Consider the following 27,989-nt stretch of genomic DNA (forward strand, 5'->3'; position numbering starts at 1 on the left):
TGCACCACCAGACCTGGGCTGGAGCCCAAAAAGGCCCTACAACGACTGTTCCGAGCACCTGGGCAACAAGGCCACCCCTGTCAAGCGTCGGAGCCGGAGACCCACGCCTCGCCCGCCTCAGATGGAAAAGCAAGCTTGGCCCACTGGCTCTGGTCCTCTCACCATTCACCAGCAGAGGGCGCGGGCGGCTGGCTCCAGTCCGCCTCAAGGATGTGAAGGTGACAGAATGAGCGGAGCCCCAGTGGCAGAGGAACAGAGACACCCAGGTGGATTGGGCGGCTGGAATCAGAGACCTCAGGCCCTAACCTCATCCCGAGAAGCTCCACCAACGCAGGGAAGAAAAGGAACACTATGACCTCCCTGACTGCAGCCCAAAGCAATAGGAAGAGCACAAACCTTAGCTAGCCAGCGCAGCGGGAGACAGGACGGCCTAGCTCCAAGGCAAAGCGACAAGCAAACCTCCCACATGGCTCAGTCCTACAGCTGGCAAGAGCGGGCACGCAGGGCCTCAGCTCGCAGCTGACCAGCTCCCTGTCGGAACATCCGCCTCTCCAAGGGCAAAGGGCGAAGGGAGACGCTCCGCTGCATGCACGCGTTCCAGAAAGAGATACCAGGTGACATGAGAACATTCTTTTTTAAAAAAAAGATGAAAAATGAGCAAATATATACAAAATACTGTCAGTCCCTCCTGGGCCAACAGAGCAGCCAGCACACTGCATCTCCTGCTTCCTGAACTTTCCTCCCTGCCACCTGGGGCATGCCTCTTGCGCAGCCCAGCGTGCTGGTCTCTGGGGCACTCGTGCCACGACTCAGTGTGGCTCCCGTCCAGTCTCTGCAGCTGGACAGAGCCGGGGTTCCCTGGACAGTCTTTCCCTGAGGAGTCCCCACACTGGCCAGGAGCGGGAAGCAGAGTGCCCTGTCTTCCTGCCCTGTTTCTCCACTCCCCCCAGGATAATACTGCTTCCGTGGGTGTCCCTCGGGGCGGGTCCCGTCACAGTTTATGAGCCAGCAGAGTGGTCAGCTTGATCTTGCCATCCATGGAGGCAGTGAGGCACGTCCCGCAGTCCATGGCCGTGCTCCAGTCCACAGTGACCACAGGGGCTCGGTGGCCGCCCAGGCTCAAGCAGCTCTCCAGAACCTTCTCATCCCCGCCCAGCTGCAAGATAGGAGAGGAGGCGTCAGCAGGCACTGTTCACAAACACAGCCACTTTATCCACCAAACTGCCTTGAGTCTGGGGGCTGCCACCCCACTGTGAGGCCTTCCCCGGGCACATACGCCCACCTTTCCCTTCCAGAGATTTCAGTTTAATTTCTTGGGCCGGGAAATGCCTTCACTGTCCTGACTATAGTTATTCCTTTGTCTTAGGTGGAAAACAGTATCCTATGCTCGAAAAGACAAGAGAATGTTCTCTGCCACCTTTAACTTGCTGTGGGCCACTGCCTTCTGCAACCACCCCAAACTACACCTAGTACTTTTCCTACATGGCTTACTGCTCCCCAGCATTAGATCATGCATCTGCTGCTGTTTCCCATTTGCTTCCCCCAGGAATGCAGGCTGCAGGAGGGCAGGATGCTGATCCTCTCCTGCATCAGCCAGCACAGTGCGCCACACACGGGCCACCGTGTGAGCCCGGCTCTCCCTCGCCCACCAGCACCAGCCTCCCGGGACTCAGCCCACGGCCATGAAGAGTCAGAAGGGAATAAGGAAGGGGAGGTCAGGAGCACAGTGAGTAAAGATCAATCCAGCGACAGTCAACACCCATGAGTAGGGAACCGAAGTCGCTGGCCTTCGTGGAGAAAACATCTTTAAAAATCATAGATTGTTTAAAGATTGTAAAAATGGGATCTAAAGTTCCTTATATCCCTTAAGTAACTAGACCCCATAACTGGCATTTCAAAAATTATACAGAGGGAAATCTTCCAACCCATTAACTGGTTACAGAGCAAGTGTGATGGCAAATCGTCAGCTCACAGTAGCCACCCTGGCTCAAGCAGAATGCCAGAACCTTCTCATCCCCAGCCAGCTACAAGAGGACAGGGGAGGAGGAGGCATTGCAGACAAATGACAAAGGCTGATCGGGACAAATAACAAGTGACAAAGACTCATGATTAAAAATACACATACACACAACACACATAAAATCATACACAGAGCAAAGTATAGCCTAACAAACTCAGTTTTTAAATAATAAAATACAATCAGGCTTGCAAACACAAAGCTTTTTATAGCATCTTCTAATAGCAATTACGAGAAATTACAGAGCTAATTTTAAGAAGGCAAAAGCCACTCAGTGCATCACCATCTGTAGAAAAGAGGAACCTCCCTGATGGTAAGCCTGGATTACCCGGTGCCACGCTCCGGACCAGCAGTCTAGACGGCTCCTGACGCGACCCCTCGGCACTCCCCTTCCGCTCCCCCCATTCCAGTGCTCTCACTTGCCTCTATCCCTGTGGGGCCCCAAGGCCTGCCTCACTCCTCGTCCTCCCCAACTCCTCCTCCGAAGGCCTCAAATCCATAGACCACCCTCCCCGCCCCCACAGGGGTCTCCCCTGAGGTCCAGCCCCCGCCCAGCTGCCTCCGATCAGAACCCTGCCCTGCCCTGTCCCTGGTGTTGGTGTTTTGCGTGTGAGCCCCACGAGAGCAGGGTCGCACCCTCCCGAGTGCGCTCCACAGAGCCGAGGCCGACAGCTGCACACGACTGCCATCCACAGCACGGGCTGTCCACTAACCGGTGAGCCGGCGTAATGAGGGCACGGACAGCCCCCAAGCAGAGAACATTCTTCTTGTGTCTCTACACCTACAGACTAAATAAACACCATCACTAGGCAAAGAGTTACCACTGAGGCTAAGAACTGGTTTGCGTGGTTACCAAAAACATGCTTAGGAGCACCTGGGTGCTTCAGTCAGTTAAGTGGCCGCCTTCGGCTCAGGTCATGATCCCCAGGTCCTGGGCTCGAGTCCTGTCAGGCTCCCTGCTCAGCGAGGGGTCTGCTTCTCCCTCTGCCCCTCCCCCACTGCTCGTGTGTGTGTGTGTGTGTGTGTGTGTGTGTGTGTGTGAAAAACAAAAAAACAAACATATGCTTAGACTACAACTCAAATCCTCATCACTAGTCTGTTTGATAATACTAGTAAAACAGAAGAGGTTTATAATTTCAGACAATTGTACAAAAAAGTACATGAACCAGAGAAGCTCAGACATGAGAATTAAAACAAGCACATAAACTGAGGGACAAAACATGGACCACTTACATCCTGGTGTGATAAATCACACCCCAGATTTCTGCCTTGGCCATGGACTATAATGTCCGTGACCCACGGGACCTCCAATAAACTACAGACTTCTACACCAGATCAGAGTCACTAAAGCAGATCACGGGAGCACTTGCCTGTGCGCGGTGCGTTCCCCTAACCCAACACACTTCCCAACGGTTCTCCCTATTTCTTCACGTTTTCTGTAACTGATATTATTCCCAAGGAACAAAAGCAGAGAAGGGCCAAAATCTTGTCAAATGACCGCAAATGGACAAGTAGAGAAAAGGATGAGTGTCGCCGCCCTGTCCCCACCCCCGAGCTGAGGATCAGTGCCCTTGCCCGGCCTGCAGCCACAAGGCGCCATCCACCCTGGGTCAGAGGCTTCTCCACGCTCAGCCCCCTCAGCCCACACCTCCAGGAGGAACCTCCCTGCCCACCGAGACAGCCCCCACCCCCAGTACCTTGTAGATGGCACCCCCTGTGGCAGAACACGTCAGCATGTAATTTCCCTCTGAGTCAAAAGCGAAGAGTCGGCCCCGGGGGACTTGAACCTGCTTGTAGCCGCTGTAACCCGACAGCACGAAGGGGCCCGTGGCGTCGGAGGGGAGGCCATACTCAGACACCTTCAGGCCACTCCTGTGGATGTTCCACTGGATGAACTGCAACCACAAAGCACAACGTTAATGCTCTTTCAGCGGCGGAGGGGGGCGGGCCTGGGAGGAGGAGGATGGATCCCAGGGCAGAGGTGGTGGGTTGACAGGCCACCAGGAAAGGTAGTGGGATGACCCCTCAGTCTGTCCTTTCCCAACACAATTCAAACATTTTTTTAGAGAAGAACATCTTAGAAAGAGCCCGTAACTTCACAGCAGAGCATGAACTTTCTCTCTGGCCTGACTCAGGAGAGGAAAAACGTAGGCAACTGCCCACGTTTGGATTCCCGTCTCTCAAGCAGGGGGAATGTTCCAAGTGATCATTATGATTACTGTTGCTGTTGTTGTTTCTAGGGTTAGAACCCAACTGGGTTTTTCCGGCTTAGAAGAGCGGATAAGTTCCAAATATGTTCCCACTGTCTCAGTGGTGTAATCAATTCAACATGAGCAGTACCATTAAAAACTAGCTTCACAGACTGTAGTGTAATAATCCTTTAGTCTACACCGTGGACAAGCCGCCTGTGTGACCACCTCTTCACTGAGAATCTTACTCAAATAAATAGGAAGTCAAGCTTTAACTTAAAAATCCCTTCCCATAGTTTTCAAATGAAGAATTTACTTTGTAATTACAGTTTTCAATGAATAATACAGGCACACAGTATAAAATCCAAAAGTACAGGAGGGTATACACGGAGACCAAGTCTTCCTCTCTCCTCTGCCTGCCAGCCTCCCACACCCAGCTCCCTTTCCATGGATCCGAACGTGTCCTTCCAGAAAGAACACGTACGGAGGCACTTATGTTCACTTTTTATCCCGCCCCCCGCAACCGCTGCTTCCTTTTGACTCCACTCAGGCCTATCTGCACTGCCCCTAGGAAGAAACTCGACACATCATGCTGTGACACCCAATGACCTAGGTCAGCCCAACCCGGGCCCTAAGCTGGACCGCCCCTCATCCACCTAGAGTGGGAAGAGTCACTTCTGCTACAACTAGGAGGGAGGCTGGGTTCTCCCCTTTCCTCATTGCCAACTCCCACTACGCCTGTTCACACCTCACGACAGTGCCGAGACTGGTGACTTTGGCTGCCCCCCTTGTACGGATGACACGCTGTGGCAGAGAGGGGCCTGAGGCAGAGAGCCGCTAAAGGGCACGGTCAGGATTCATCTCAGGCCCTCATGCTATTCTGGTGCTCTCTGGAATCTCGGATGCCGAAGCCAGAGGAAAAGAGTTTGGGTCAAGCTGCGGCTGCCACCTACCTTCCCATCCTGGCCGATACTGTACACGGTGTTCTCGTCGTAACTGAACTCCACCGAATAGACCTCCCCGCAGTGGGCCTTCCAGCTCATGGCGCACTCGTGCTGCTGCATATCTGAGGCAATGAGATGCCGCTAAGACCCCCACCCGGGCCCTGGGGAGGCATCCGCCCACGCCAGGAGGCGTCTCTTGCCCTCCACCCAAAGGGCGGGAACTGTTCTGGAGGCAGAGGGCCTCCTGGAGCCTCCAGGTATCAGAGAGCTGGCCCCTGCCAAAGAGCTCTTCCGGTGTGCTCATTCTCTCCTCCAGTGTACTAATCAGCGATTTAACATTTCTAAAATTGAAGCTTTTCTCCCTGGGTCAAAAATGAGGTTCAGGAATCCCTGGGCAGAACCTGAGCTCGTCTGGGAAGCGCACAAGTCTATGAAGACAAACAAGTCCTTCCGAGGCGGCCTCTGTAAGGTCCCACAGGGCGCCTGGGGGATCTGCTAGACACAGTCCCTGGCTGCCTCCCAGACTCTCAGAGTCTCCTGGGGCGGGTCTGCATGGGGCTCTTCAAGCAGCGTGCCGGGTAACTCCACTGCACACCGTCCTAAGGCTCTTACCAGAAGGCACTAGCCACCCTGAGCGGATGGCACGGCCTTACTCTCACGTGTCCTCCTGGATCTCACTCAGGCCACAGGACTTGGATCACACAGCGCAAGACTCAAGGCCTGCTAAGCCCCACCACTCCCAGGTCCATGGACACCAACCGTGTGCAAGGGGACTGATTACAGAGGTTTTGAAAAGAGCAGACTTGGACCAAAGTTAAGCTCTGTTTCAAGCATCCCGAATTGGGTGGGCTTCTGCAATAACTTCTAGTCCAGCCAGCAAAAATGCAACTCTCTTCTCTGGGCCACTGAAGGAGGGCACCAGACGGCCACGAGCACAGCTGCTTACCAAACAGCCGGATGACGCCGTCAGCTGCCCCTGTGACCAGCAGGTTCCCATTGTGATTGAAGGCTGTGCAGTTGATGGCAATGGGCTCGGGGTCCAGAGAGAACTGGAGCTAGTTAAAAACAAAAACAAAAAGAAACAAGCAAAACCTAACTAAATTTGAAACTGTAGGAGAATAACCACCCAATATTCAAGACAAATCTCTCTGAAAACAGAAGAAGATCAAGACTGGGGAGGGTGCATGAGAACATGAAAAGTGCTGGAAGGTTCCACTTTCCAACTGTGACCGTACCTAGGTGCTCACATTATAGCTTCATTTCTCATTATACTGCACACCTCTGATTGCAAGATTCTTTTGCATGTACTCCATATTTCATTAAAACTTTAAAGACAACAAGTAAACATAAAACTACCCAAAGTGCCTTCGAGGCAAAGAGAAAGATGAAGAAGGATCTAACTAAGCTGGGTTGTACATGGGAAAGCACTGAGAGGTGCTGGAGGACAGATGTGTGCCAGACGGGGCGGGGAAGACCTCTCCCTCGGGGGACAGCGCGCAGGGGACAGCGCAGGACACACCCCAAAGCTAGAGCAGTGGGGAGGGCAGACTGCGGGGGCCCTGAGGGAGTGTGGACGGGAAGTCTGGAAGAACAGGGAGTCGTGTGACATGTTCCGGGGTCTGTCGTTCCCCGCAGCGGGTCAGGGGCACCACCGCAGGAGGTCGTGCGGCGTCCGGTGAGGGGCACTCGAGAGCCGGTCTAGGGCATGTCCCTGGAAGCGCACAGAAGTGGGCCGAATGGAAACAGTTTGCAGGTGGAGTTGACAATGTCTGCTCACGCGCTCTGCCGGGTGAGGGAGAAGGGTGGCTCCAGAAAGGCACGCAGTTTCTCAGTGGGGCGCATTTGCCAAGACAAGGAAAACTTGGGAGGAGAATAGACATGGCAGGGCACGGTGGGTGAGAATTCCGGTGGGGCCCTGACCCCTGCGCTCTGGGGAGACGCCCAGAGGGGAATGCACCCCATCTCTACAGGCAGGTGCAGGGAGGTGCGACACAGCCCATCTATAGGACAGGGACCCTTCCTGGCGTCCAGTGACCTTGGAAACCCATCTGTTCAACGCAAGGGCCACACCACGTTTGCGCCCCAAAACTAATTTCAATAAGAAACATCACTGCCGGGGCGCCTGGGTGGCTCAGTCGTTAAGCGTCTGCCTTCGGCTCAGGTCATGATCCCAGGGTCCTGGGATCGAGTCCCACATCGGGCTCCCTGCTCGGCAGGAAGCCTGCTTCTCGCTCTCCCACTCCCCCTGCTTGTGTTCCTGCTCTCGCTCTCTCTCTCTCTGTCAAATAAATAAATAAAAATCTTAACAAAAAAAAAAAAAAAAAAAAAAAAGAAACATTATTGCCTTCTAAATGTGTGCGTTTACATGTCATTTCTCTCTCTGGGGGCTGAGGGTCACAGCAGCAAGCACCCGCCACAGTAGGTGGGTAGTCCTGGGCTCTCGAGGCAGGTGGGCCAGGTGGCCCCGCGAGCCAGCTTCCGCATGGCTGTCACTTCTCAAGAACCTGCACATGTCCCCACTACCTCCAGCTGCTGCTGGCAACTTCATGCAACGCTACGTTAATGGGGAGTCAGAGACTCCACTTGTCTCCTAAAAAACAAGCCGCTTGATTGCGTAACACAAAGTTAAAGAAGCCAATCTGACTATGCTGTAAGATTCCAACTTCATGATGTGACGGAGAAAGCAAAGCTATGGAGACAGTACAAAGACCGGCAGTTGCCAAGGTCTGAGGGGCACGGGGCATGAGCAGGAGCACAGAGGATCTTCAGGCTGCTTTTAGTGAAAACAGCCTGTGTGGTACCGTAATGGTGGATACACGTCCTCATACATTTGTCTGAACCCAGACAGTGTACGACACCAAGACAGAGCCCGAAGGCAGGCTGGGAGCATGAGGTGATCAGCTGTGTCACTGGGGGGGCCTCTGTTGTAACCAGGGTGCCGCTCTGCTGGGGGGCCCAGCAGGGGGTAAATGGGAGATCTCTGGACCCTCCTCCCAATCTTGACGTGAACCAGAACTGCTCAAAAAAAATTTTTAAAGCCTTTCAATATAAACAAAATTAAATTTAAAAAACTTTTAATAGGGCGCCTGGGTGGCTCAGATGGTTAAGCGTCTGCCTTCGGCTCAGGTCGTGATCCCAGGGTCCTGGGATCGAGTCCCGCATCGGGCTCCCTGCTCCTTGGGAGCCTGCTTCTCCCTCTGCCTCTCTCTCTCTCTCTCTCTGTCTGTCTGTCATGAATAAATAAATTTAAAAATCTTTAAAAAAAAAAAAAAACTTTTAATAAACCACAAGGGCGCTCTGATAGGCTGTGTGTGACTTCTAAGTCTGTGGCACAATTCTGGATGACTTCAGTTGCTAGCAACCTGCCCAACGGAGTGTTACTACTTTTCAACACTTCAACTTTGAACCTGCTTCACCAGCTGAAATCTGAGGAGACTAGTGCTTGCTTCAGCAGCACATATACTGAAATCTGAGGAGACCGAAGCAGAGAGGATGAGGCTCATCAGAAAGACAGCGCTACCGCAGGAGTGGGACCCCACACAGACCCACGGGGAGACCCCCAGGGGCAGGGCCTGCACCTGCTGCTTCATGGTTTTCGTGTCCCACAGCAGCAGCTTGCCGGGAACCTGGTTAGTAGCCTTGCTGCCAATATCTGGAGCCGAGAAGTCCACCTGGGAAGCGAGGCTCGGAGCGGCGGCCGAACAGACGAAGGAGGCCCCGTTGGGGCTGCAGGCAAGCGACAGGATTCTGCAATACACGTGGGGCTGGGTCAGCACTCCGCCTGCCCCCAGAGGAAGACAGGCTTCAGCTCTGAGGCGGGTCCTGCTGCGGGGATGGGGCGGGAGGCCCAGCACAGGACCAGGCCCCGCAGAGCATGGCGGCTGTGGGCCGTGGCCTCCCACTCACCTGGGCATATCATCATTGATGCTGATCTCACACAGATTCTTCTTGGCTTCCGTGTCATAAAGACGCACCGTCCCCACACCACTGCCCAGCAAGAGCTGGAATGAGAAGGGGCAGGGGTGCAAGGCACAGCACGGGGCTAAGGCCGGGTCAGGGAGGACCACTGCGGGGCCAGGCCCACTGTGGGGTGCGGGTCTGGGCAGGCTGCAGGGGTGAGGCCCCGCCTCCGCCTACCTCCCCACACTCAGGTGAAATCGGCTAACATGGGCCTCATTTAAAAATTACATGAAGACATCAGAGGTGACCTTGAACAGAAGCAGAACTTCAAAAGGAATCTATGGACTGGGAGAGAGGTATTGCCTCAGATACACCTGGAACTGTGCTGGCTCATTAAATAAGGCCCTCTGACCTTCCCTCCCTTTCTGCCAGTTTTAAATCCCGGCTGTGCCTGTCCTCCCTTCTTGCTCCTCATCTACCCACCACACCTCCCTGGGTACTGGCCCCTGGCTGCCTGCCCCAGTGGCACATTCTGGGGACAGCTCTGGCTCTGTAATGGCCTCCAGAAAAAATAGAAAAGGCTATCCTTGCCTTCAGGCATTTGTGATTTACTGGGTAAGAAGCTTCAAAGGTAATAATGGGTACGGCCAGAAGAAAGCACCAGAAGCAGGTCTGAGGATATCCCCCAGGAATATTACTTACCTTCTGGCCTCAAACTAACACTGGCAAATTAGTATGTTTACAGGATAAGCTCTGAGATCCTAGTACCCCAAGGATAATTCCTGCAGGTTGTCAAAAAATTATTAAAAAACAAAACCAAACCAATGAGGTCTGCCCCTTGGGCTGCCTTGTATGATCTCCTCGGAACGGAGTACAATGAAAGAAAACACTATGAATCAACTTTACCTCCTCAACTACAAAGCCTCTCTCAAATAGTGAAGTCCAAAAGGGAAAAGAACACTGTACTATGTACTAATAGCACTGTAGTAGACCTGTGGGGACCCCAAACAGGACACCATCCCCACCAGCCTAGGCTGCTACCCTGGGAGCCTGCCACGGGGAGGGGTCTCAGCAGTAGGAGGGGCAGCTGAGAACGTTCGTCATGGGATGTCAGAAACTGGACAGATGACAGGAGCTGACGGGGGAGAACGGGAGGCAAGCTGGTGTCTCCCCAGCCAGAGAGGAAGAAGCACTCCCCCACCAGACAGGTTTTCCAGGTCCTACTACCATCGGATTTCAATTCCTGTGAATCCAATAACCTCCCTGCTGCCCCCAAACATGAGCCTGCCGGGACAGTCTGGATGTGCGTCCCCCCAAGCCCCAGTAAGAGAGAAGGGAGGGGCTGGGTTTGGCTGCCTCAGCTCAGCCTGTGCTGCCAGGTGCCGGGGGACGGCCCCGGGAACGCCTCACTTAGACGGCAACAAGGTGGGCGTCACTCACCAGCCTGTCCCGCTTGGTGGCCCACTCCAGGGACAGCAGCGGCGACTTGGAAATGGAAGACGCTTTGGTCTGCATGATGGGATTGAAGGACCACACTTTGATGACCCCATCTACGTCTAAGCTGGCGACCCTCCTCCCCGAACAGTCCACTCTAAGACGGAAGAGAGAAGGAGGCCGTTATCATCCTTGCCTGAGTCCACCATCCTCTTCGGCTAGTGCCCAGAGCATTGCTTTGCTGACTTCTCAACTGTTTCCCAAACTGCCTACACTCCGAGGATGGGCGTGGGCTATCTCTAGAAGTATTCATTCAGTCACCTGCCCAAGAACTACGTGCGCAGGACCTGCTCTGTGCTGAGCCCTGTGGGAAAGAGCGGGCACAGAGCAGCGGGGTGGCGCATGCGGCCCCACGCCCGGGCAACGGCGCCTCCCGCGGCGGGACTCCAGAGCCACCGGGGCCACGGCAGGGAGCCCCCCACTCTCTGCAAACCACACTCCGTGAGGCCTTCTCACAGACGTCATGCTTTTACCACGCGTGACTAAAAACTTGTACATGGTGAAGGTGTACCGAGAAGTAAAGCAACATAAAGCAAATTAAAATTAAGTCTCAGGGAGTTCAAATAAAAGGTAACTTGTTCCTAAAACTCAGAGTCCCACCGTGAGAAAGGACAGAGAGGCTACCCCGCCAAGAGCAGCTGTCCAGCCCTCCTCGGACTCCGGAGGAATGACTGTGGTCCGTCAGCGACCATCCCACCGGGTGGACCTCCTGCCCGCCACACCTTCACACGCACAGCCGGACAAGCCAGGCTTCCCAGCGAGCCAGCCCCTCCAGCCCAGTCGGCACTTTCCCTGCCGGGGGCCTCCCCCTGACCCCCAGACCCCAGCCCACCTGCAGTGCATGATGGAGGAGTGGTGCTCCCCGTACTCCTCCTGCCCCAGCACAATGAACGGCTGCTCGGGGCGGGCCCCTCCGCCCTCGGCACCCGCTGCAGAAGCCCGCGTCAGCGTCTCCAGCGCCTCCACGCGGAGCTCTGGGCAGGGCTCGGCCTCTGGGCCACTAGCCTCGGCCTTCTTCTCTGCGCTCTGGGACAAGCAAAGTGGGGACAAGTCAGCTGTGAGCGATCCGCACATCTGGGGACCCGCTGCAGGACAGCTAGGATGCCAGGCCACCGCATGCTGGGGGAGGCTCTCAGCGGGCACAGGCTCTAGAAGACAGAGCTCTGGACGCGGAGAGCAGCACCCAGCTTGTCCCAGGACAGGCAGGCTCCTGCTCTGCCAATGGCCCCTCTCTGGAGACCTTCCCCCTCTCATAGGCCCTGCTGAGGGAGTAGTGGGCCATGGGCACCCTCGCCCTGTCACAGCTGACACGACGCAGGACAGGCCGACAATAAAAATTAGCGAGCACCTAGTAAGTGCCAGGCACTGTGTGACTACATTTGATTCGCGCATTTAATCCTGCCCCAAACCATCTGAGATCCTATTATTAACCCCATTTAATGACTGTGGAAACTAAGACTGAAAGCAGAAAGTTAAGTAACCTGCCCAAGGTCAGGAGCTGGCAAGGGGCAGAACTGGATGTGAAGCCAGGTCAGTCAGAGGCAGGCCTCGCCCCTCACCAGCATCCCACCACGCCAGTGCCAAGAGACCGAGGCGACTGGCCACACGCAAAGGTGGAGACCCGAGGACAGCCGCAGCGCCAGAACAAGGCCGGGCCCCAGAGGGCACCCCACACACCCTGCCACCTGGCGGGTCCGCAGCTGCCTTGGTCTCTGCCTCGCCGGTGCGCTGAGTGTTGGCCACCATGACTACGACTGTTCCCCCAGACATAACCCGGGCCAGGGGGCATCCGCCAGGGCAAACTCCGCCACCCCCCACGGCTCCTGAGGCTCTTCGGAGTGCTTCTCGGCGTCTCAGAAAGCACAGTCCCACAGCAAAAATGTAACAGTGGGAGACAGACCTCCAAGCTCAGACTGGCGCCTTCAGGGGGCGGCTGAGCTCAGGTGCGTCTCTAATCCGACGGTGTCGGAACGGGACGCCCTGAGGTCAGAGCCGTGGGGGTCTACACCATCAGAATGCAGCCGGCGCGGGGCTGGGGAAGCAGCACGAGTGCTTCTGAAATTGGCAAGAAGCCCCAAACAGGGGATAAGTGGTCAACAAGGTGACTTAGCCAGTAAATCCCTTGGGCGTTTCCCTTCAATCCGGAGTATGTGACAGAAAGAGAAGCAGCTTTACTGCCAGGAAGAGCAGACCCTGACCCATTTTCGGGAGAGAGGGGAGTCCCAGGGCTCAGCGCGGCAAGGGGCCAGGAGGCAGCACAAGTCGGCGCGACAGGGCAGCGTCTCCAGCAGGGGATGCGGGAGGAAGGGACTCTGTGACGGAGCAAGGCTGGGTGATTCTGGGTTAAAGCAAGGGAAGCATGTCTCTCTGGCCAAGCCTCAGAGAACCTGTGACCCGCGAACAGTATGACGCAGAAATCAGGAGAGCTAAGCGCACGCTCTGCACCACCCCATCCGTATCCACGGCCCCCAAGAGTAGCCACGCGATGTCCCCACAGGCACTCGTCTGCTGCCAAGACCAAGCCATACCTGCAAAGTCATAGAGAAGAGCTCCTTCCTCTCTTTGCCGTGGTCCTGCAGGCGCCGCTGTCGGTGCTGCGACCAGCTGGACTCCCCGGACGCCAGCCCGCTCAAGAGGCTCTTCCCGTCTCGGGGCCCGCACGCAGCGTCCTTTCCTTTAGCGGCCTAGAGGGCGAGACACCGGGCGGTGAAGTGTCGCTTCCTGCCTGAGCCCAGGCCATGACCCCTCAGCCAGGGAGGGAAGCAAAAGCCAGGGGGCAGCTTCGCTACCCCACAGCTCCTGGGTAAGGTTCCTCCAGGGCGGTGCTGAGAGGTAGTTAGAATGTTACCGTCTCAGCCTAGGGGTGAGTCAAGCGTGGGATGCGAGCAGTCTGGACCCCCTCCTTTCGGTTCTCCACTCCCCTGTTATAAGAGGTAGGTCACCAGCACTCCTCAGCCTGCCATACCCTTCACCCGCAGACAGACACATACAACTCCCTCATCTAACCAGAACAATTAACTCTAGCTAGGGGGGAGGAGACCCGTGCTTACTAAGCGATGACTATGAGAGGGGTCAGGCCCTGTGCTAGGTGTCAGAAACATCTGCAAGCAACTCTATGTTTGGGCAATACAAAAAAAAAAAAAAAATTATGCAACATACAATCACCTCTCTGGAGGCAAAAAGGAACACAAAGCCCTCTCTTGTTTGGGGCCAAGTGTATGACTAAGCCAGCTAATGTTAACAAATACTGAGGTATTTGGAAATGATTACTAGGCAATCAGAAATTCTTAACAGAAATTGTTGGAAACTTAAGGACCTTTGAGCAAGATACACTGGACAGGAAAGAAACTGGCATCTTCTGGCCCCTTTTCATGGCAGGAGTGATAAAGTCGACCACGGTTACAGCAAATGAATTCAATAATCCCCACCCACTTCCATGGGGAGAAGATTCTTAATCTAGAGCCTTTTTAATTTTTTTAAAAAGATGTATTTATGAGAGTGAGCGAGCATGGGGGAGGAGGGGGGAGGGAGAGAAAGAATCCCAAGCAGACTCCCTGCTGAGCACAGTGGCAGACTTGGGGCTCGATCCCATGACCCTGAGATCATGACCTGAGCTGAAACCGAGAGTTGGACGCTCAAGCGACTGAGCCACCCAGGCGCCCCTAGAGCCTTTTTAAAAGGAGATGTCACCTCATCCTTTCCAGATTATCTGGTTGAGCTGTTTCCAACCTTATTCCCATAAACTGTGATGGTCAAAACTGCTCCCCTCCCTCCGCCTTATGTTACACTCTGAGCAAAGGGATCTGGATGCAAACAGCCACTCAGGTTTGAGACCAACCTCTTGGCAAGTCATCTGCACACAAGACATAAGGCAAGAGAACAAACTCAACCGAAGTCTGCTTGTTGCTTTTCTACTTCTTCTACTTCCTAGTTTTCATGTTAATACTAAACAACTTAAAACAATTAACACAGATTCCTTGGGACCCCGGAGCCATGGGAAGAGTTAAAAAGGAAATTTTAAAGGACTATGAGTTCACATGGAGCCTAACTGTAGCTGACCTTCACGGTGTTGGTTATTTCTGTTTTTCTGACTGAGGTGATCTCAAGCGTATCCACTTATGCTTGTGACAGAGGTTTCTTCTAGGGAAAGTATTTGATTCTCCACATTCTGGCTTATTTTAGGAGAAGTAGGGTTCTTAGTCAAGATAAAAGAGATAACCTAAAAAGAAAACCCATGACAACAATAATAGCATCAAAATAGATCACTCATTGAATGCTGACCATATAGAAGGCACCGTGCTAAGAACTTTACAAATGTTCCCTTAAAATGAAGATGAGGACATTACTTTAACATGAGGAAGTGAGGCTTAGGTTAAGTTACTGCTCACACAAGGAGAAGTGGACAGAGGTGGAATTCCCACCCAAATCTGACAGCAAACCCCACGCTCTGAGAAACCTGATGAAAGCAATAGCATGAAAAGAGCACAAAGAAGAAAGTGACAGTGAATAGAAAAGATGGGAAAAAAAAAAGAAAAGAGAAGAAGAAATGTCATGTTCCCAGAGCTAAATAACATAACAAAGACAAGGCCCTTCTCACAGTACTTCCGGCCATTTTTGAGAAGTAACTCATGGTTTGTGGAACCCTGAAGAGGTTCCACAGTTTTAGAAAGTGCAAGAAGACTTCTCTTACCTACCCACACGTAAGAGGTGGTCAAGATATACGAGGAGGTCTTGAAACTATGGCATACCTCACATGGCCCCCAGGTGGGCTGTGCTCACTCCCTGGGACGTGATCCAAGGGTGCCGGCCCTCATTATACGAATCCATTGATTCCTCCCCATCTCTCTAACCAAGAGGGCAAATCAGACTGAAGACTTCCACAAGGGTAGCTATGCTTGTATCAAAATAGACTTTAAGCCAAAGACTATGATAACAAAGGAGGTCACTATGTAATGATGAAGGGGTCCATCCAGTAAGAGGATATGACACTTGTAAGTATTTATGCACCTGACACAGGACCACCTAAATATATACAGCAAATACCAAGGAGAAATAGGCAGCACCTTCAACAATGGAGAGACCATCCAGACAGAAAATCAATAAGGAAACATTGCACTTGAACTACATTTTAGACAGACCTTTAGATGGACCTAAAAGACAGACACAAAACATTCCATCCAAAAGCAGAATATACATCCTTCTCAAGCACATGGAACATTTCCAGGGTAGATCACATGTTAGGCCACAAAACAAGGCTTAATAAATTTGAGAAGACTGAAATCATATCAGGCATCACAATCATATCAAACTACAAGTCAACCATAAGAAAATCTAAAAAGTCACAAGTATGTGGAGATTAAACAACATGTTCCTGAACAACCAATGGATCAAAGCAGAAATCAGAAAGAGAAACTAAAAAATATCTTGAGAGAAAATGGAAACATGGTGCACCAAAACTGAAAAGATGCAGCAGGAGCAGTTCTAAGAGGGAAATTCATAGCGACAAATGCCTGCATCAAGAAACAAGAAAGATCTCAAATGAACAACTTCCTTGAGGAACTAGGAAAACAAATGAAGCCCAAAGTTAGAAAAAAAAGGAAATAATGAAGATCAGAATGAAAATTAATGAAATAGAGACTAAAAAGACAACATAAATGATCAATAAAATAGCCAGTTTTTTAAAAGATAAACAAAATAGACAAACCTCTACCAAGAGAAAAAGAGGACTCAAAAGTAAATAATAAATGAAGAATTCCAAAACACGTCTCTAAAAGCTCTCACATTCTTTTTTTTTTTTTTTAAAGATTTTATTTATTTATTCATTAGAGACAGAGAGAGAGAGGCAAAGGGAGAAGCAGGCTCCCAAGGAGCAGGGAGCCCGATGCGGGACTCGATCCCAGGACCCTAAGATCATGACCTGAGCCGAAGGCAGACGCTCAACCATCTGAGCCACCCAGGTGCCCAAAGCTCTCACATTCTAATAGAAAAGACAAAAAAACCGACAGTAGAGGCCACGTTTTCTGGTTAAACGTGGCTATGGCAACTCCACAGTCAGCTACATACACAGCAGGGAAGAGAAGGAAGATCACTTTCCTGGGTTGACAGCTATTTTCCAAAATAATGGGATCCAGGCAAGTGAGGAAGTCTCAGAAAGCCTGGACCAACTATTATGCAGTTGTGACAGATTTATCAGCCTGACCAAGAGATCTTTACACTGGACATTGGAGAAGAAAAGGGAAAAGGATCCATACAATATTGCATTCATGCCCTGGAAGTACGTGGACCACAGCGGATCCAGCCTGGGACCCAAGGGTGGGGAATGCCACAGAGGGCAGACAGGTACTCTGTGGCCACTCCCTTCCTCCCCTGCTTACCCGCTACAGCTGAGAAATGGTGTCTCTTCTCTTTTCAGTGCTAAGTCTTAAGAGCATTCAATGAGCCCATACCGATGGAAGAGAAGAGGCTTGAAATGGACTTCAAGTTCCTCTAGCTGATACAAAAGTCACTTGTAGCACTTCCCCAGCCCAGACAGGACATACAACATGAAGAACAAAGGCAGCGCTTCCCTCCAAGTCAGGATGGCAAGGAAGTCTCCGGTAGGTCCTCAGGTAAGGGCTGGACCATCCTCCAAAATGAAAATTCAAACAGGTGTCAACAAAAGGCACCACAATGAACTGAAAAACTGCTTTTATAATGAGAGAGTAAGAGCCATGGACCTACATGTGACCTATCAGATCTGGCTTAGAGTGTCTCCTTCAGCTGCATCTCATTATTTACTCAAGAAGGGTGAACAACAACAAAAAACGATAATGTACTAAAAGCTGATGAACGCAGCTCTCCACGGAACACTTTAATAAGTAGGTTAAGGTAAATTTGTGTCTAGCTACAACTGTACCTAACTTCAACAAATGTTTACTGTGATGAAACTGGTAACTCACAGTTTTGAAAGCAAACCTCATAAAAGTCTTAACTACCAGATTCACATAACATTCCAAATGGTCCAAATTATATTGTCATATTCCATCACAATCTACCTGTCTTCTACAGTTCAGAACAAATATTTTAACCTGTTTTATCACTTCACCTTTGCATTTCTCTCTGGAGAGAGAGAGAGAAATTAATTTTCAGTGGCCTGAGCAGAGTTTACCAAGCAGATACCCAGATGGGGCAGGAAACAGGTTCCAGTAATCTGGTCTCGCCTGAAGTAAAACAAAGCTACCCAGAAGACAGGACCTCATCACACATAAAATTATAGACCAAAAGTCATGGGAAAGGGCTCCCTTTTCCTCCATCCCATTAAAATCCATGGAAACAGCCCCAAGGGCAACTGAACACATGAAGTAATTTGATGCTAATAAGAGTGACAAATGCAGAAGTCTGCTTTCTTTACATTGCAGCCAATTAAAGGTTATCTCTATAATAACCAGCAGTCCATCGCTTCCTGAGTGGGAGTGGAAGGAGCGGCACCAGAAGGCTGGAGGGAGGATGGAGTGCAAGTGCAGGCTGGGTGAGCCAGCGGTGCAGGTGCCCTCAGGCACCGTAGTAACAGAGATCCCCGAGGAGCTTGGGAGCTCTGGTTTTAGAGTTACTTCCATTTGTTTCTTAAATTCTGCCTCCAGAGTCCTATAAAGCCCAGAGTGCATCACCATATGTTGTGCCATGGATAATGCCATGAACATTTCAGGAGTAATGACCAACAGTTACAACGACCCATCACAAGTGGGCAAAATGCTGACGTGATTGAAATGTACAATGTTATATATAAATAATTATTTAAAACAGGAAAGCCGGATTATTTTATTTATTGCTAATATAATAACACACTTCTGTTTTTCTTTTGCTTCTTCATTAATAATAAAGGGAGAAAAAGAGCCCTGTTGTGTCAGAAGTGAAAAAAAGACTCCGTGCTTCATAGGCGCTAACAAAGCAACATGGCTCATTAAAAAGCCAATGTCATTTTCTGTAAGTTAAAAGCAATGTATCATTAAAATCACAGGAAGCAATCATACAACTAACTGCATTTGGTACTGGTAAGAGAGCACCTCGAATTGTACACTCAAATTTGGCGTATTAATTGTAACAGAAGACTTAAAACATTAGAATGTGCCCCAGAGGTGGGGGAGCAGGATGGTGAGGGGTGTAGAAATCATGCCATATGAGAAAACAGTGGAAGGGAGATGGAAGAATGAACAGAGAGTGCTCAGCATGGGAAGATAGGAAGTGTCCTAACAAAAAGCCTTATCCTATGTAGCTCAAAGGGCAAAAGTAAGATCAGCAAATAAAAATTATAGAGGTTTCTACAAATAGCTAACAGGCAAACAACCCCACATCAACAAGTAGTGAGCTCCACATCACAGGAGGCAATCAATCAGGATGTGCTCCTCTACAAAACAGGAAGGGGTGCCAAATGATCTTTAAGCTTCCTCCAACTCTAGACTTCGGATTTTCTTGAACCTCAAATACACTAGTTATTTTCAGAATTGAAACATCAATGCAGAGTCTAATTAACAAATTAATAAAACCACAAGTGACCCACCACTGGATTTTTCAGATGGTAGACATCTATCGCCCCCATTCATGGAATGGAAAGAGAGCTACCTTCACTCTGTTAACATACCATGCACACAGTGACCCAATCTCTGTTGGAATATATTTTAGAGGCAAGGACTGCTTGCTGAGAACTGCATTCTCACCCTCATCCCTTGAACATGAACTGCACACACAATTTCCAACCCCATTCCCATCTCACGATGTGACCCTTAGTTCCTGAACACATGAAGAACAAAGCTGCAGGCTTAACCCCAAAGAATCCATCCTCGTATTTTCTTTCATCTTAAGTCAATGAAACTGAATTTCACAATTTCATGCATTTTTCAAGAGACCTAGCGCCCCATCCATCATCTATTACACTTAGAAAATATTGAACTGTGACAGAGATTGGCAGAGCAAACGGTAAAACTTACTCAGCCACATTCCACAGAACTGGAATTCAGAAAAACAGCCGTGGGTATCACCAGGATGGCTCTGTGCCGGCCACAGGCCTCCTGAAAGCCAGGTGGGAGTCATTTTGCGTGGCTGGCGCCTCGGGTCTCAGAGCTGAGTCGGGGACTCGGGTAAGCCAGGGCCTTCACTAATACGACCAGCACTACTACAACGTCCTGGGGGTGCCCAGTGCAATGAATTCTCCCCCCAGGCAGGACATGTATTCGTCGCATCCCAAGCAAATTGGGGTGACTTTAAGCCATCTGAGCGAGGATGCTCAACAAGGAGCCAGGGCCGAAAGCACATCGCCTGACTCCAAAGCCTGCCCTCTTTCCTCTCCAGTGTCCTGCTCGGCGGCTGCACTTCCATAGCAGAACAGCCCCGCCAGCCCTGGGCAGACCCCCCCGCTTCCTGGCCGCAGGGGGCAGCCCCGAACTGCTGCGTCACTTGCAACCGTTCTCAAGCCAAGGGTGGTAGGAGAGGAAGCCAGCGATTATGACGACTGACTTTATCTGTAACGAATAATAATACATTAAAGGAGAAAGGATCCCTGTCCAAGCAATGAAGCGTGATGGTGGGTCTGTTAAACTTTCACTCCGGAAGGCACTGCTGAAAGCAATGAATTCTGACCATCTCTGCCAGGAAAACTCCTCAGTGGGACCCACGGCTGTTTTGGACATGAACTGGCGTAAAAGAAATTCTCTTGCGAGCGTCTATAAAAGCGAAAAATAGCCAAAGGCCTTTGCGGAATCAGTAAACCCCAACTTGTAAAAGCAATGCACTAATTCAGAAGTAACTCTAATTTACTCCTTCTCTATACACTGCTTTAGATGACCAAAAATTCAAAATTCCAGAATTGCTTGAATTCACCCTCAAGCCACCACATCCCAGTCACAAGCTCTCATGAGTTCAGAGCAATTTATGAGGAAAAGGGAAGAGATTCAAAGAGCCCTTCTCACTGCCAAGCAGCCGCTCCCCAGGCTGTCACAGACTTTCATGCTCTGCACAGGAGTGCAGGTGGTGTAGAGGGCAGGGGGCTGGGGGAGAGGTCCCTCCAGGGCAGACGAGGGTCTGAGACCTGGCTCACAGCATCACCCCCCCCCCCGCCTCACTGTGCCCCTCCCCAGACGGGAGAGGGGAAGGGGGGCGGGCGGAGGCTGTGCGAGGTGGATTTCCTCCTCACTGCCTCAGTGCCTCCACTCTACTCTTCTCTATACAGCGCCGACACTAAGTGTGAGAGGAAGGAAGGAAGGGAGCGAGATGTGAAGTCAGGACCTCACCAGCATACCAGAGAAATCAGTCCTAAGGAGAGAACAAACAAGGTCCGAAAGTGCAGTCAGCTGCCAGGGGCCTCTTGGCAGGAGTTAGAAAGGCAGGTCTTGCACTCACCTGGCCGCCGAACGGCTCCTTCTTGGCCGAGCTCTGAGCCTGAGAGGGACCCTGGGCAGGCGACAACCTTGAGGGGCTCTTCTTACTCTGAGGCAGCAGTGAGGACAGGAAACCCACTCGAGGCGACTGGGACAGGGAGGTGTTCCTCTGGCTGCACACCATGGCTCTGGACAAGCAGACACACAAGGTCACAGGGCTGGAGGGGGACCCGAGGGAAGCCAAAGCACAGGCCTCCTGGGCTCCGGATGGCACAAGGTTCATGGCCCGGCGTTCAGGCGGCATTATCCCTGGGACGGTTTCCTGTACCCAAGGGAGCCGGCAACCTCTCTGGCACAACGGGGATGCCCGCGGCGCTCTGAGGGCGGAGGCAGGGCTCAGAGCTGTGCTGCCCACTAGCCCCCGGCTACACAGGCCGCTGAGCCCCTGAAATGCGGTCAGTCCCAAGTGCGATGTGCTGGAGAGCAGAACACACACTGGAATTCAAGCCTTAGCATGAAAATGGTGCAAAATATCTCCCGAATCCTTTGTTTCGATTCATCCCACGCTGAAATGATGTTGTAGACATATTGGGCTAAATAAAATACGTCATAAAATTAACTGCACCTGTTTTTCACTTGGTTGAAGTACAAATTTTTAAGGGATGTTTCTGGCTTGCCCTTGATTTCCACCCGACCGGGCTAGCTGAGATACTAGGGCAGTTTCAGCCGGTACAGCACTCGGCCACATGTAGGTTTGGAATCTGCCTGCCTGGCTTTGCATCCTGACTCACCAGCTGTGTGACCACTCTGTGCCTCAGTTTCTTCAACTGCTACATTATTCTCATCAGCTGGGGCCTCTACTTTGACTGGCTGTATTTTAAGGTTGCCTCTCTTCCCCTCTGCCTACCTCTTCAAACCCTCGGACGGGAGCAAGCTTCCACCACAGATTGCATCCAACCCGTTGGGTGCCAACCTTTTCATCTTCGAGGCACTCCTTCCCACACACACACACACTTCCAGAGGCTTTACAACAGCGTCTGTGTTTATTTATCCAGATGTGCATCTGGATGTGCGGGCCCCCTCCCTCGGGGCAGGTTCAGAGGCTAGAAGGCCTTAAAAGCCAGGGGATTTTACTCAGAAAGCTCAGGCGGGAACAGCGAGAGCCAAGGAGGCACTCTGGCAATTCCGTGTCACCAGAAACAGGGGGGCCAGGGTGAGGTGACAGGGGACAGAGGAGAGGAGGGACCCCCCTGCTCCCAGGCAGGCACACACTCACAGTTCCGAGTCCCCCAGGCGGTCCATGTTGGAGACATAAGGAGGCAATCTGTGCTGGACCAAGGCCTCCCCCTCCTCAGGCTGCAGCTCTTCTTTCTTCAGGCGGTGGACTTCAGCTTGCAAGGCGAAAAGCTACGTAGCGGAAGAGCGAGTTAGATGGTGCTCTCACCTCATCTTCCCTCCACTAAGGAGCAGGGGGCACATCACGTCCAACACCCAACCTCGCCGGCTCCAGAGGCCCCTGGGCCTGGGCCTCGGGGTGCCGGCCTCACCCTCTGCTCACCGCCGAGCGGGAGAACCGGCCAGTGCTAGCTGTCCCTTCACTGCACTGAGGTGAGAAGCCAACAACTGTCAGACACACAGATCCCACTCTTCCATCATCTGACTTGCTTCTCCTTGAATTCATTACATATACATTTCCTCCTGAATTATATATATATATACATGCACCCAAAATGCAAACAGCTCATAATCTTCCTTTTTTTGGAAATATGACCTACAGTTGCCTTAATTTCAAAAACAGAGAAGCGCTCCTCAGACAAAATGTAAAGGCAAATGTGGGTCCCCTGGCTCCATCGTTTTACCCAAGTAGAGGCTCACAGAGCTGAGCAGAACAATGAAATTATATGTGGGTTGTTTACAACCCAGATGTGGATATACAGGACTGCGGGTACGAAAGAGACATAGGAAAGCACATAGTCTTCCTCCTCTCAAAGTTCATTACCATTGCTATGTTGTTCTTGCTACACATGGGACTTAAAATATGAACCTGACCTCTGGTTTCCAGAGACTATTACAGCCCCCAAAGCTCCATACTGACTCTCTGGTGACTCACTTGCATCTGAGATCAGTGCTTTCCTATTTTTAATCAGCCCTCCACCTCCACTACCTAATTTCACACACGAAAAGCAGAAGTTCTTCCCAAGAAGCAAGCGTGTTCAGAACAAACCTTCTGGCGAAGAACTTCATTTTCTTCTTGAACCTGGTTGGTCCTCTGGCATTCCGCATCGAAGTTCAGGATCACGGGAACTGGTGCACAAAGTTAAAGAAAAAGCCTGCCTGCGAAATGCTTAAAAGCCCTTCCCAAACTCTTGACACAGCAGCAAAACCATTAAACACGAGTCACAGGGAGCAGAGGACAGACTTGGTCCTGCAGCCTCTCCACAGCTGTATGGTGTCTCTCCCTTGAGCTGGGTCTGGCCTTCCTCCAGAGACTCACAGACACTCGCGCCAATCTGGCTGGTCAGCCCACAGAGAGGACGTGAATCTAAACCTGATCGTTTTCTCCCAAACACCAGCAGTAAGGAGCTCACATTCACTGGGCTTTGCAGCCAGTGCAAGCCAGAGCAAGGTCAGTGCAGCCACTGAGAAGCAATCCCAGGGGCCAGCTGGTCTACCATCTGGGCAGAAGGCTCGGCCACTTGGCTTGCCCCTCCCCAGACCGAACCTCTTCCTAGCAAAGGTGTAGACTGAGGAGAGAGCTTTCTGCACACTGGACAGTCCCATGCCATGCTATGAATATCCACGTTCTAGGTCAGGGTGTCAGCCTTTCCCACCACCTTAAACAGCTTCAGTCAAGAGGAGTACAAAGGGCCTCAGTCCTGGGGAAGTGAACCGTGGCTCAAATGTGTGTGACCTAGTTTGCAGGGCACTGTCTTGCACTGAAAAGACCTTCAGTGACATTTCCAATTTCCCTAGAGGGCCCATATGGTCATGTCATAACCAATGGGCTGAGCCCCCTGCTAGTTTAGCCTGAAAGCCCTCAGGATAAAAAGCAGCAGGGGATTCTATACCTGGCAAGGGTGGAATTCACACTCAGACCCACAGCACAAAAGGGGCACCCTTCCTACCTCCACCAGCTGTCCCTCCCAGAGGCCAAAATGGCCACCTGTGGGTAGGCCTCTACAACACCCCATTTATCAGTGACTCACCAGGCAGCTCCCTTCAAACCAGATTCCCTTCTCCTCCTCTAGGATTCCAGCCTAAAGAGCATGAGCATTAGGGGATGTCCTGGGCCTCAAGAATGCAGGCTTTCTAAGACAAAATGGTAAACATGGTGGACTACAAATTATTTACGTTCTCCCTCTCTTAAATATCCATACACTTTTTCTGAAAGGTGCTCTGTTTTCTAGCAAGTTGAGGAACACTGACGTCACTGTCAGGGAGTGACCCAAACGCGAACACAGGAAGGAAGTTCTAGCCCAAGAAGTATTCTGACCTGCTACCTGATCTCAACAAAGGCAAGTAATACCCTCAAGGGCACAGGGCTTGCACAGACAGGGTATTCTCAAGGCTGGTCAGTGGCACTGAGCAGCAGCTGCCTACCAACCCCTGCACCTGCTCAGCCGTATCTGAGGGCTCCTGGCAGAGCCAGGCATCGTACCCCACTGCTATGACTGTCCCCGCTCATGCATGTCAGCTGTTACTTCAGCAGCGGCACAACGGAGATTTATGATTACCTGGCCCACTGACAAAAATAACCACAATCTGTCCAGCCCCCTCATGTAACACATGACAACGATGCTTGGGCATTTTGTAGAAGAAACAATTGCATCAAGAGCAGCGGCCACTGATCACGTTGTCTGGAAGCCCCAGACCAAGCCCACAGCCCCAGGCGGCTGAGAGGATATGCATGCACTGAAACAGGACGCTCAGGAAGTTGTGCAGGGACACAATGAAGGTATCGGCCCACTGTCGAGAGAAGTAGGTAGCAAAGGTGGGGTTGGTGTCTGGGGATGGCAGGAAGGGCAGGACAAACCAATCCTTCCACTCAGCCTGGTTCTGGAGCTCTGTGGCCTGCTTTGCAAAGAACTCTTGAGCTTTGTCATTTCTGTTTGTCTGCCAAGACAAAGAGGACATAGCAAGAAGGAGTAAGAGACAGAAGTCCAGAATTAAGATTTGTCATTACTGCACAAAAGAGCGCCTCTGGATATCAGCCCGCCAGGTAAGTAGCCAAATATAATCTACAAATGCCATAAAGGACGTCACTTTTCTCAAGTTCCTTGTAATTTCCAAGAAGCTGGTTTAAACTGAAGCCCCGAAGATAAATGCCATCCTAAAAATTAATTCCTAGTTGATTTTCAAATAATCTAAGTGACTTATTCCCCCAGGTGAGCTATAATCTTTATTACTCAAACTTTCACCCAGCTACTTATATCCTTTGAAACACCACCCAGGCTTATGCACTTAAAACAAGAGAGGAAACAGGAATGAGGAAGACAAGTCAGCTGATCTACAGATGAGAAGGGGAAAAAAAGGTAGGAAAACAGTCAAAAATAATTTGCACTGTGACTGTTCCACCCTTTCCCAGAGGAACACAGAGAGTCCTCCCTAGAAATTAAAAGAAAATCTATTTCAGGGTCAAAGAACTCTCTCCAAGGAATCCCTGAAGCAACAAGCACCTGGATGGTGTAGACGAGATAAAATCGGAACAGGCTGGTTTTCAGCTTGTTGATGGTGGGTCTATATATATCCTCCAAGCGGCTGAAGAGCCGCCGTTCCAGGTAACTCCAATAATCCCGAAGGGCAGCCAAGTCATACACCTGCATTAACTGCTGCAGCTGGTCCACAATCTTGTCCACCTGGTGGAGAAAGATGGGATGGAGAAGGTGGTGAAAGACAAGAGGGAATTTTCCCATCACTTCACAGAGCTAATACAGCTTTTTCCTCTTGCTGTGGCTTCTGAATGTTAAAGGTGTTTTTTTTTTAATTAGCAATCTATAAAACGTTCAAAACATAGTAATGTAATAGCTTTTGAGTTATTTTCTGATGTTAGATATGTGGTTTGACCCCCTAGCAAGCACGGAAATTTCAAGCGTAAAAGCACAGAGCAGGAGACCTGAGTCTAGGTCATGGATCAGTGTCTGGCTTACTCAAGCAACTTGACAATGTTACTTCGACTCTTTGGTCTCCGATGCCTAAGATTTCAGAAAACAAAAACAGAGAGACAACCTCCATCATCCTCCTCCCAGCTCCACCATTCCAGGAGTCCTAGACTCACGGAGAGATGCACGGACTGACTCCTTCAAGTCAGGGAAGCTCCACCAAAGCCCTGGCAGTTGCTCAGACTGTCAGCCAAAGAAGTCAACTCTGTGTGAGAAATCACACCGGAGGACACAGTCTGGAAAAGGTTTTAGATGCCAATCCAACACCCCCATCTTACAGAGCAGGACACTGCGGCTTGGACAGCTGGAATCATTTGCTTTTGCCACTGATACCGCTAACTTTGGCAAGACAAGAACCCAGGTCTCCTAACTTCCCCAGGGCTCTTGCTGCTAGCTCACTGCCTCTCAGTTCACCTGTCAACACCAGTTAGACTCAGCAAACACACAAATCACACACATATACATTCCAAGAACTTCTCAACAGAAAATCATGTCTGAGCAGGGGAAATATAATGTTTTAAAATGTACAAGGTCTTCCTCAACTGCGGAGACAAAATTGCCAGTAAGTCACCCACAATGCCATTTTAAACAAACACCAGAAGATACCTGAACCCAGCTAACATTTTGGGCTGCAGATCCCTTTGCTCTCAGTGCTAACTTTTGAATATTTCTGTTGCCCAAACTTAACTATCTACCCAACCTTAGCTCCTAAAACCCTTATCTCCATCCTGGCCAGATGACCAGCATCTGCTTGGAGGCTGGAGTGGAGGACAGACACCTGCACCAGGAGTCAGGGCACCTGGGCTCCAGCCTCAGCGATGCTCCTGACTCGCTGGGAAACTTCAGGCAAGTCACGTCCCCTCTTTAGGACCTCAGTTCCTCATGTGTCAAGCGAGGGCCAGACGCGCTGATGTCAACGGTCCCCCCCCCCCTCCCCGGCGCGGCGACAGCGCCGCTCCCGCCCCGGAGGGCATGGGGGGGGAGCCCGCTCCGGTCTCCCTCGGGGCCGCCTCTGCCCACACCGCGCCCGCCGGCCCCTCACCCGGAACCCTTTCTCCTTGTCCGCCTTGATCTCGGCGTCCAGCTGCCGCAGCGTGTGTGTAAAGCCGCGGAAGAGCAGGTACTCCCGGACCAGCTCGTCAGTACGCTCCACGGCCTCCGCCATCGCTGCGCCAGCGCCGTGAGCGGTCGCGGCACGCGAGGGACGGAGGGGCGGGGCCTGGGCCGCGCAGGGCGGGGCCGGGAGCCGGCGCCAATCACGTCACGCCGCGGCCCGCCTACCAGCCCGCACGCATCGCGCGCCGCGCGCCTGTGGCCCCGCCTCGGCCCCGCCCCCAGCCCTGCCCAGCCGCTTCCGTCAGCATGTCTTCGAGAAGAGCGACTGGACCACCCGTTGCTCGCCTGGGTTTCAAGGAGTCCCTGACGCCGGCTTTGTGATCTGAGTTATTGAAAGTGGCGGCTGCCGTCCAAGTCAAGTAGGGTTGGACCTTGGAGAACATCCCAGATAGTCACGAGGCGGGCAGGGGGTGAGGTGCTCTGCTCATTGGCATTCCATAGCGGATTCCTCTGTGCTGTGTCCTCGTTTTACAAATAGGGGAACCTGCAGTCCGGAGGTAAAGTGACTTAAGTGCAGTGACGCAACCAGGTGTGTCAATTAGAGAGTTCTAGAGAAAAGCCTTGCTTTCATTAGTAAGACTAATCAACTACGTGGCAAGATAACCAAGATAAAAGAAAAAAGCAAATTTCAGAACAGTCTGTACACTACGGCCCAAGTTTCTTTTTTTTTTTTAAAAAAAAGTATACATGTATATGTTTGTGTGTACATTTTAAAACTTAAGATTATACTCTCACCGCTTGTTTTAAGAGGTGAGACTATGAGGTACTTTCACTTCCTGTTTTTTACTTTTGTTTGAAATGGTTATAAACTAGTTTTATAT

At 51.4% G+C, this 27,989-nt stretch overlaps 1 protein-coding gene across 2 annotated transcripts; it reads right to left on the minus strand.

The window, feature by feature from the left end:
- Positions 1-395: 395 nt before the first annotated feature.
- On the minus strand, positions 396-27,250 carry WDR91 (WD repeat domain 91). 2 transcript variants are annotated; one of them, XM_021692863.1, is made up of 15 exons: positions 27,095-27,250; positions 25,570-25,749; positions 24,799-25,006; positions 23,118-23,200; positions 22,170-22,300; positions 20,916-21,081; positions 13,073-13,228; positions 11,377-11,570; positions 10,491-10,641; positions 9,057-9,151; positions 8,729-8,897; positions 6,097-6,205; positions 5,160-5,272; positions 3,715-3,912; positions 396-1,156 (listed from the first exon to the last, which is right to left on the minus strand). In XM_021692863.1, the coding sequence occupies exons 1-15, from the start codon at positions 27,215-27,217 to the stop codon at positions 992-994; spliced, it is 2,241 nt and encodes a 746-aa protein (XP_021548538.1). In that variant the 5' UTR covers positions 27,218-27,250; the 3' UTR covers positions 396-991. The 2 variants fall into 2 exon arrangements, with proteins under 2 accessions (XP_021548538.1, XP_044775913.1); XM_044919978.1 differs by having other exon boundaries at positions 11,377-11,568; positions 13,068-13,228.
- Positions 27,251-27,989: the final 739 nt, after the last annotated feature.

The sequence above is a fragment of the Neomonachus schauinslandi genome, chromosome 12 (genome assembly GCF_002201575.2).
Source record: "Neomonachus schauinslandi chromosome 12, ASM220157v2, whole genome shotgun sequence".
Classification (NCBI taxonomy): Eukaryota; Metazoa; Chordata; class Mammalia; order Carnivora; family Phocidae; genus Neomonachus; species Neomonachus schauinslandi.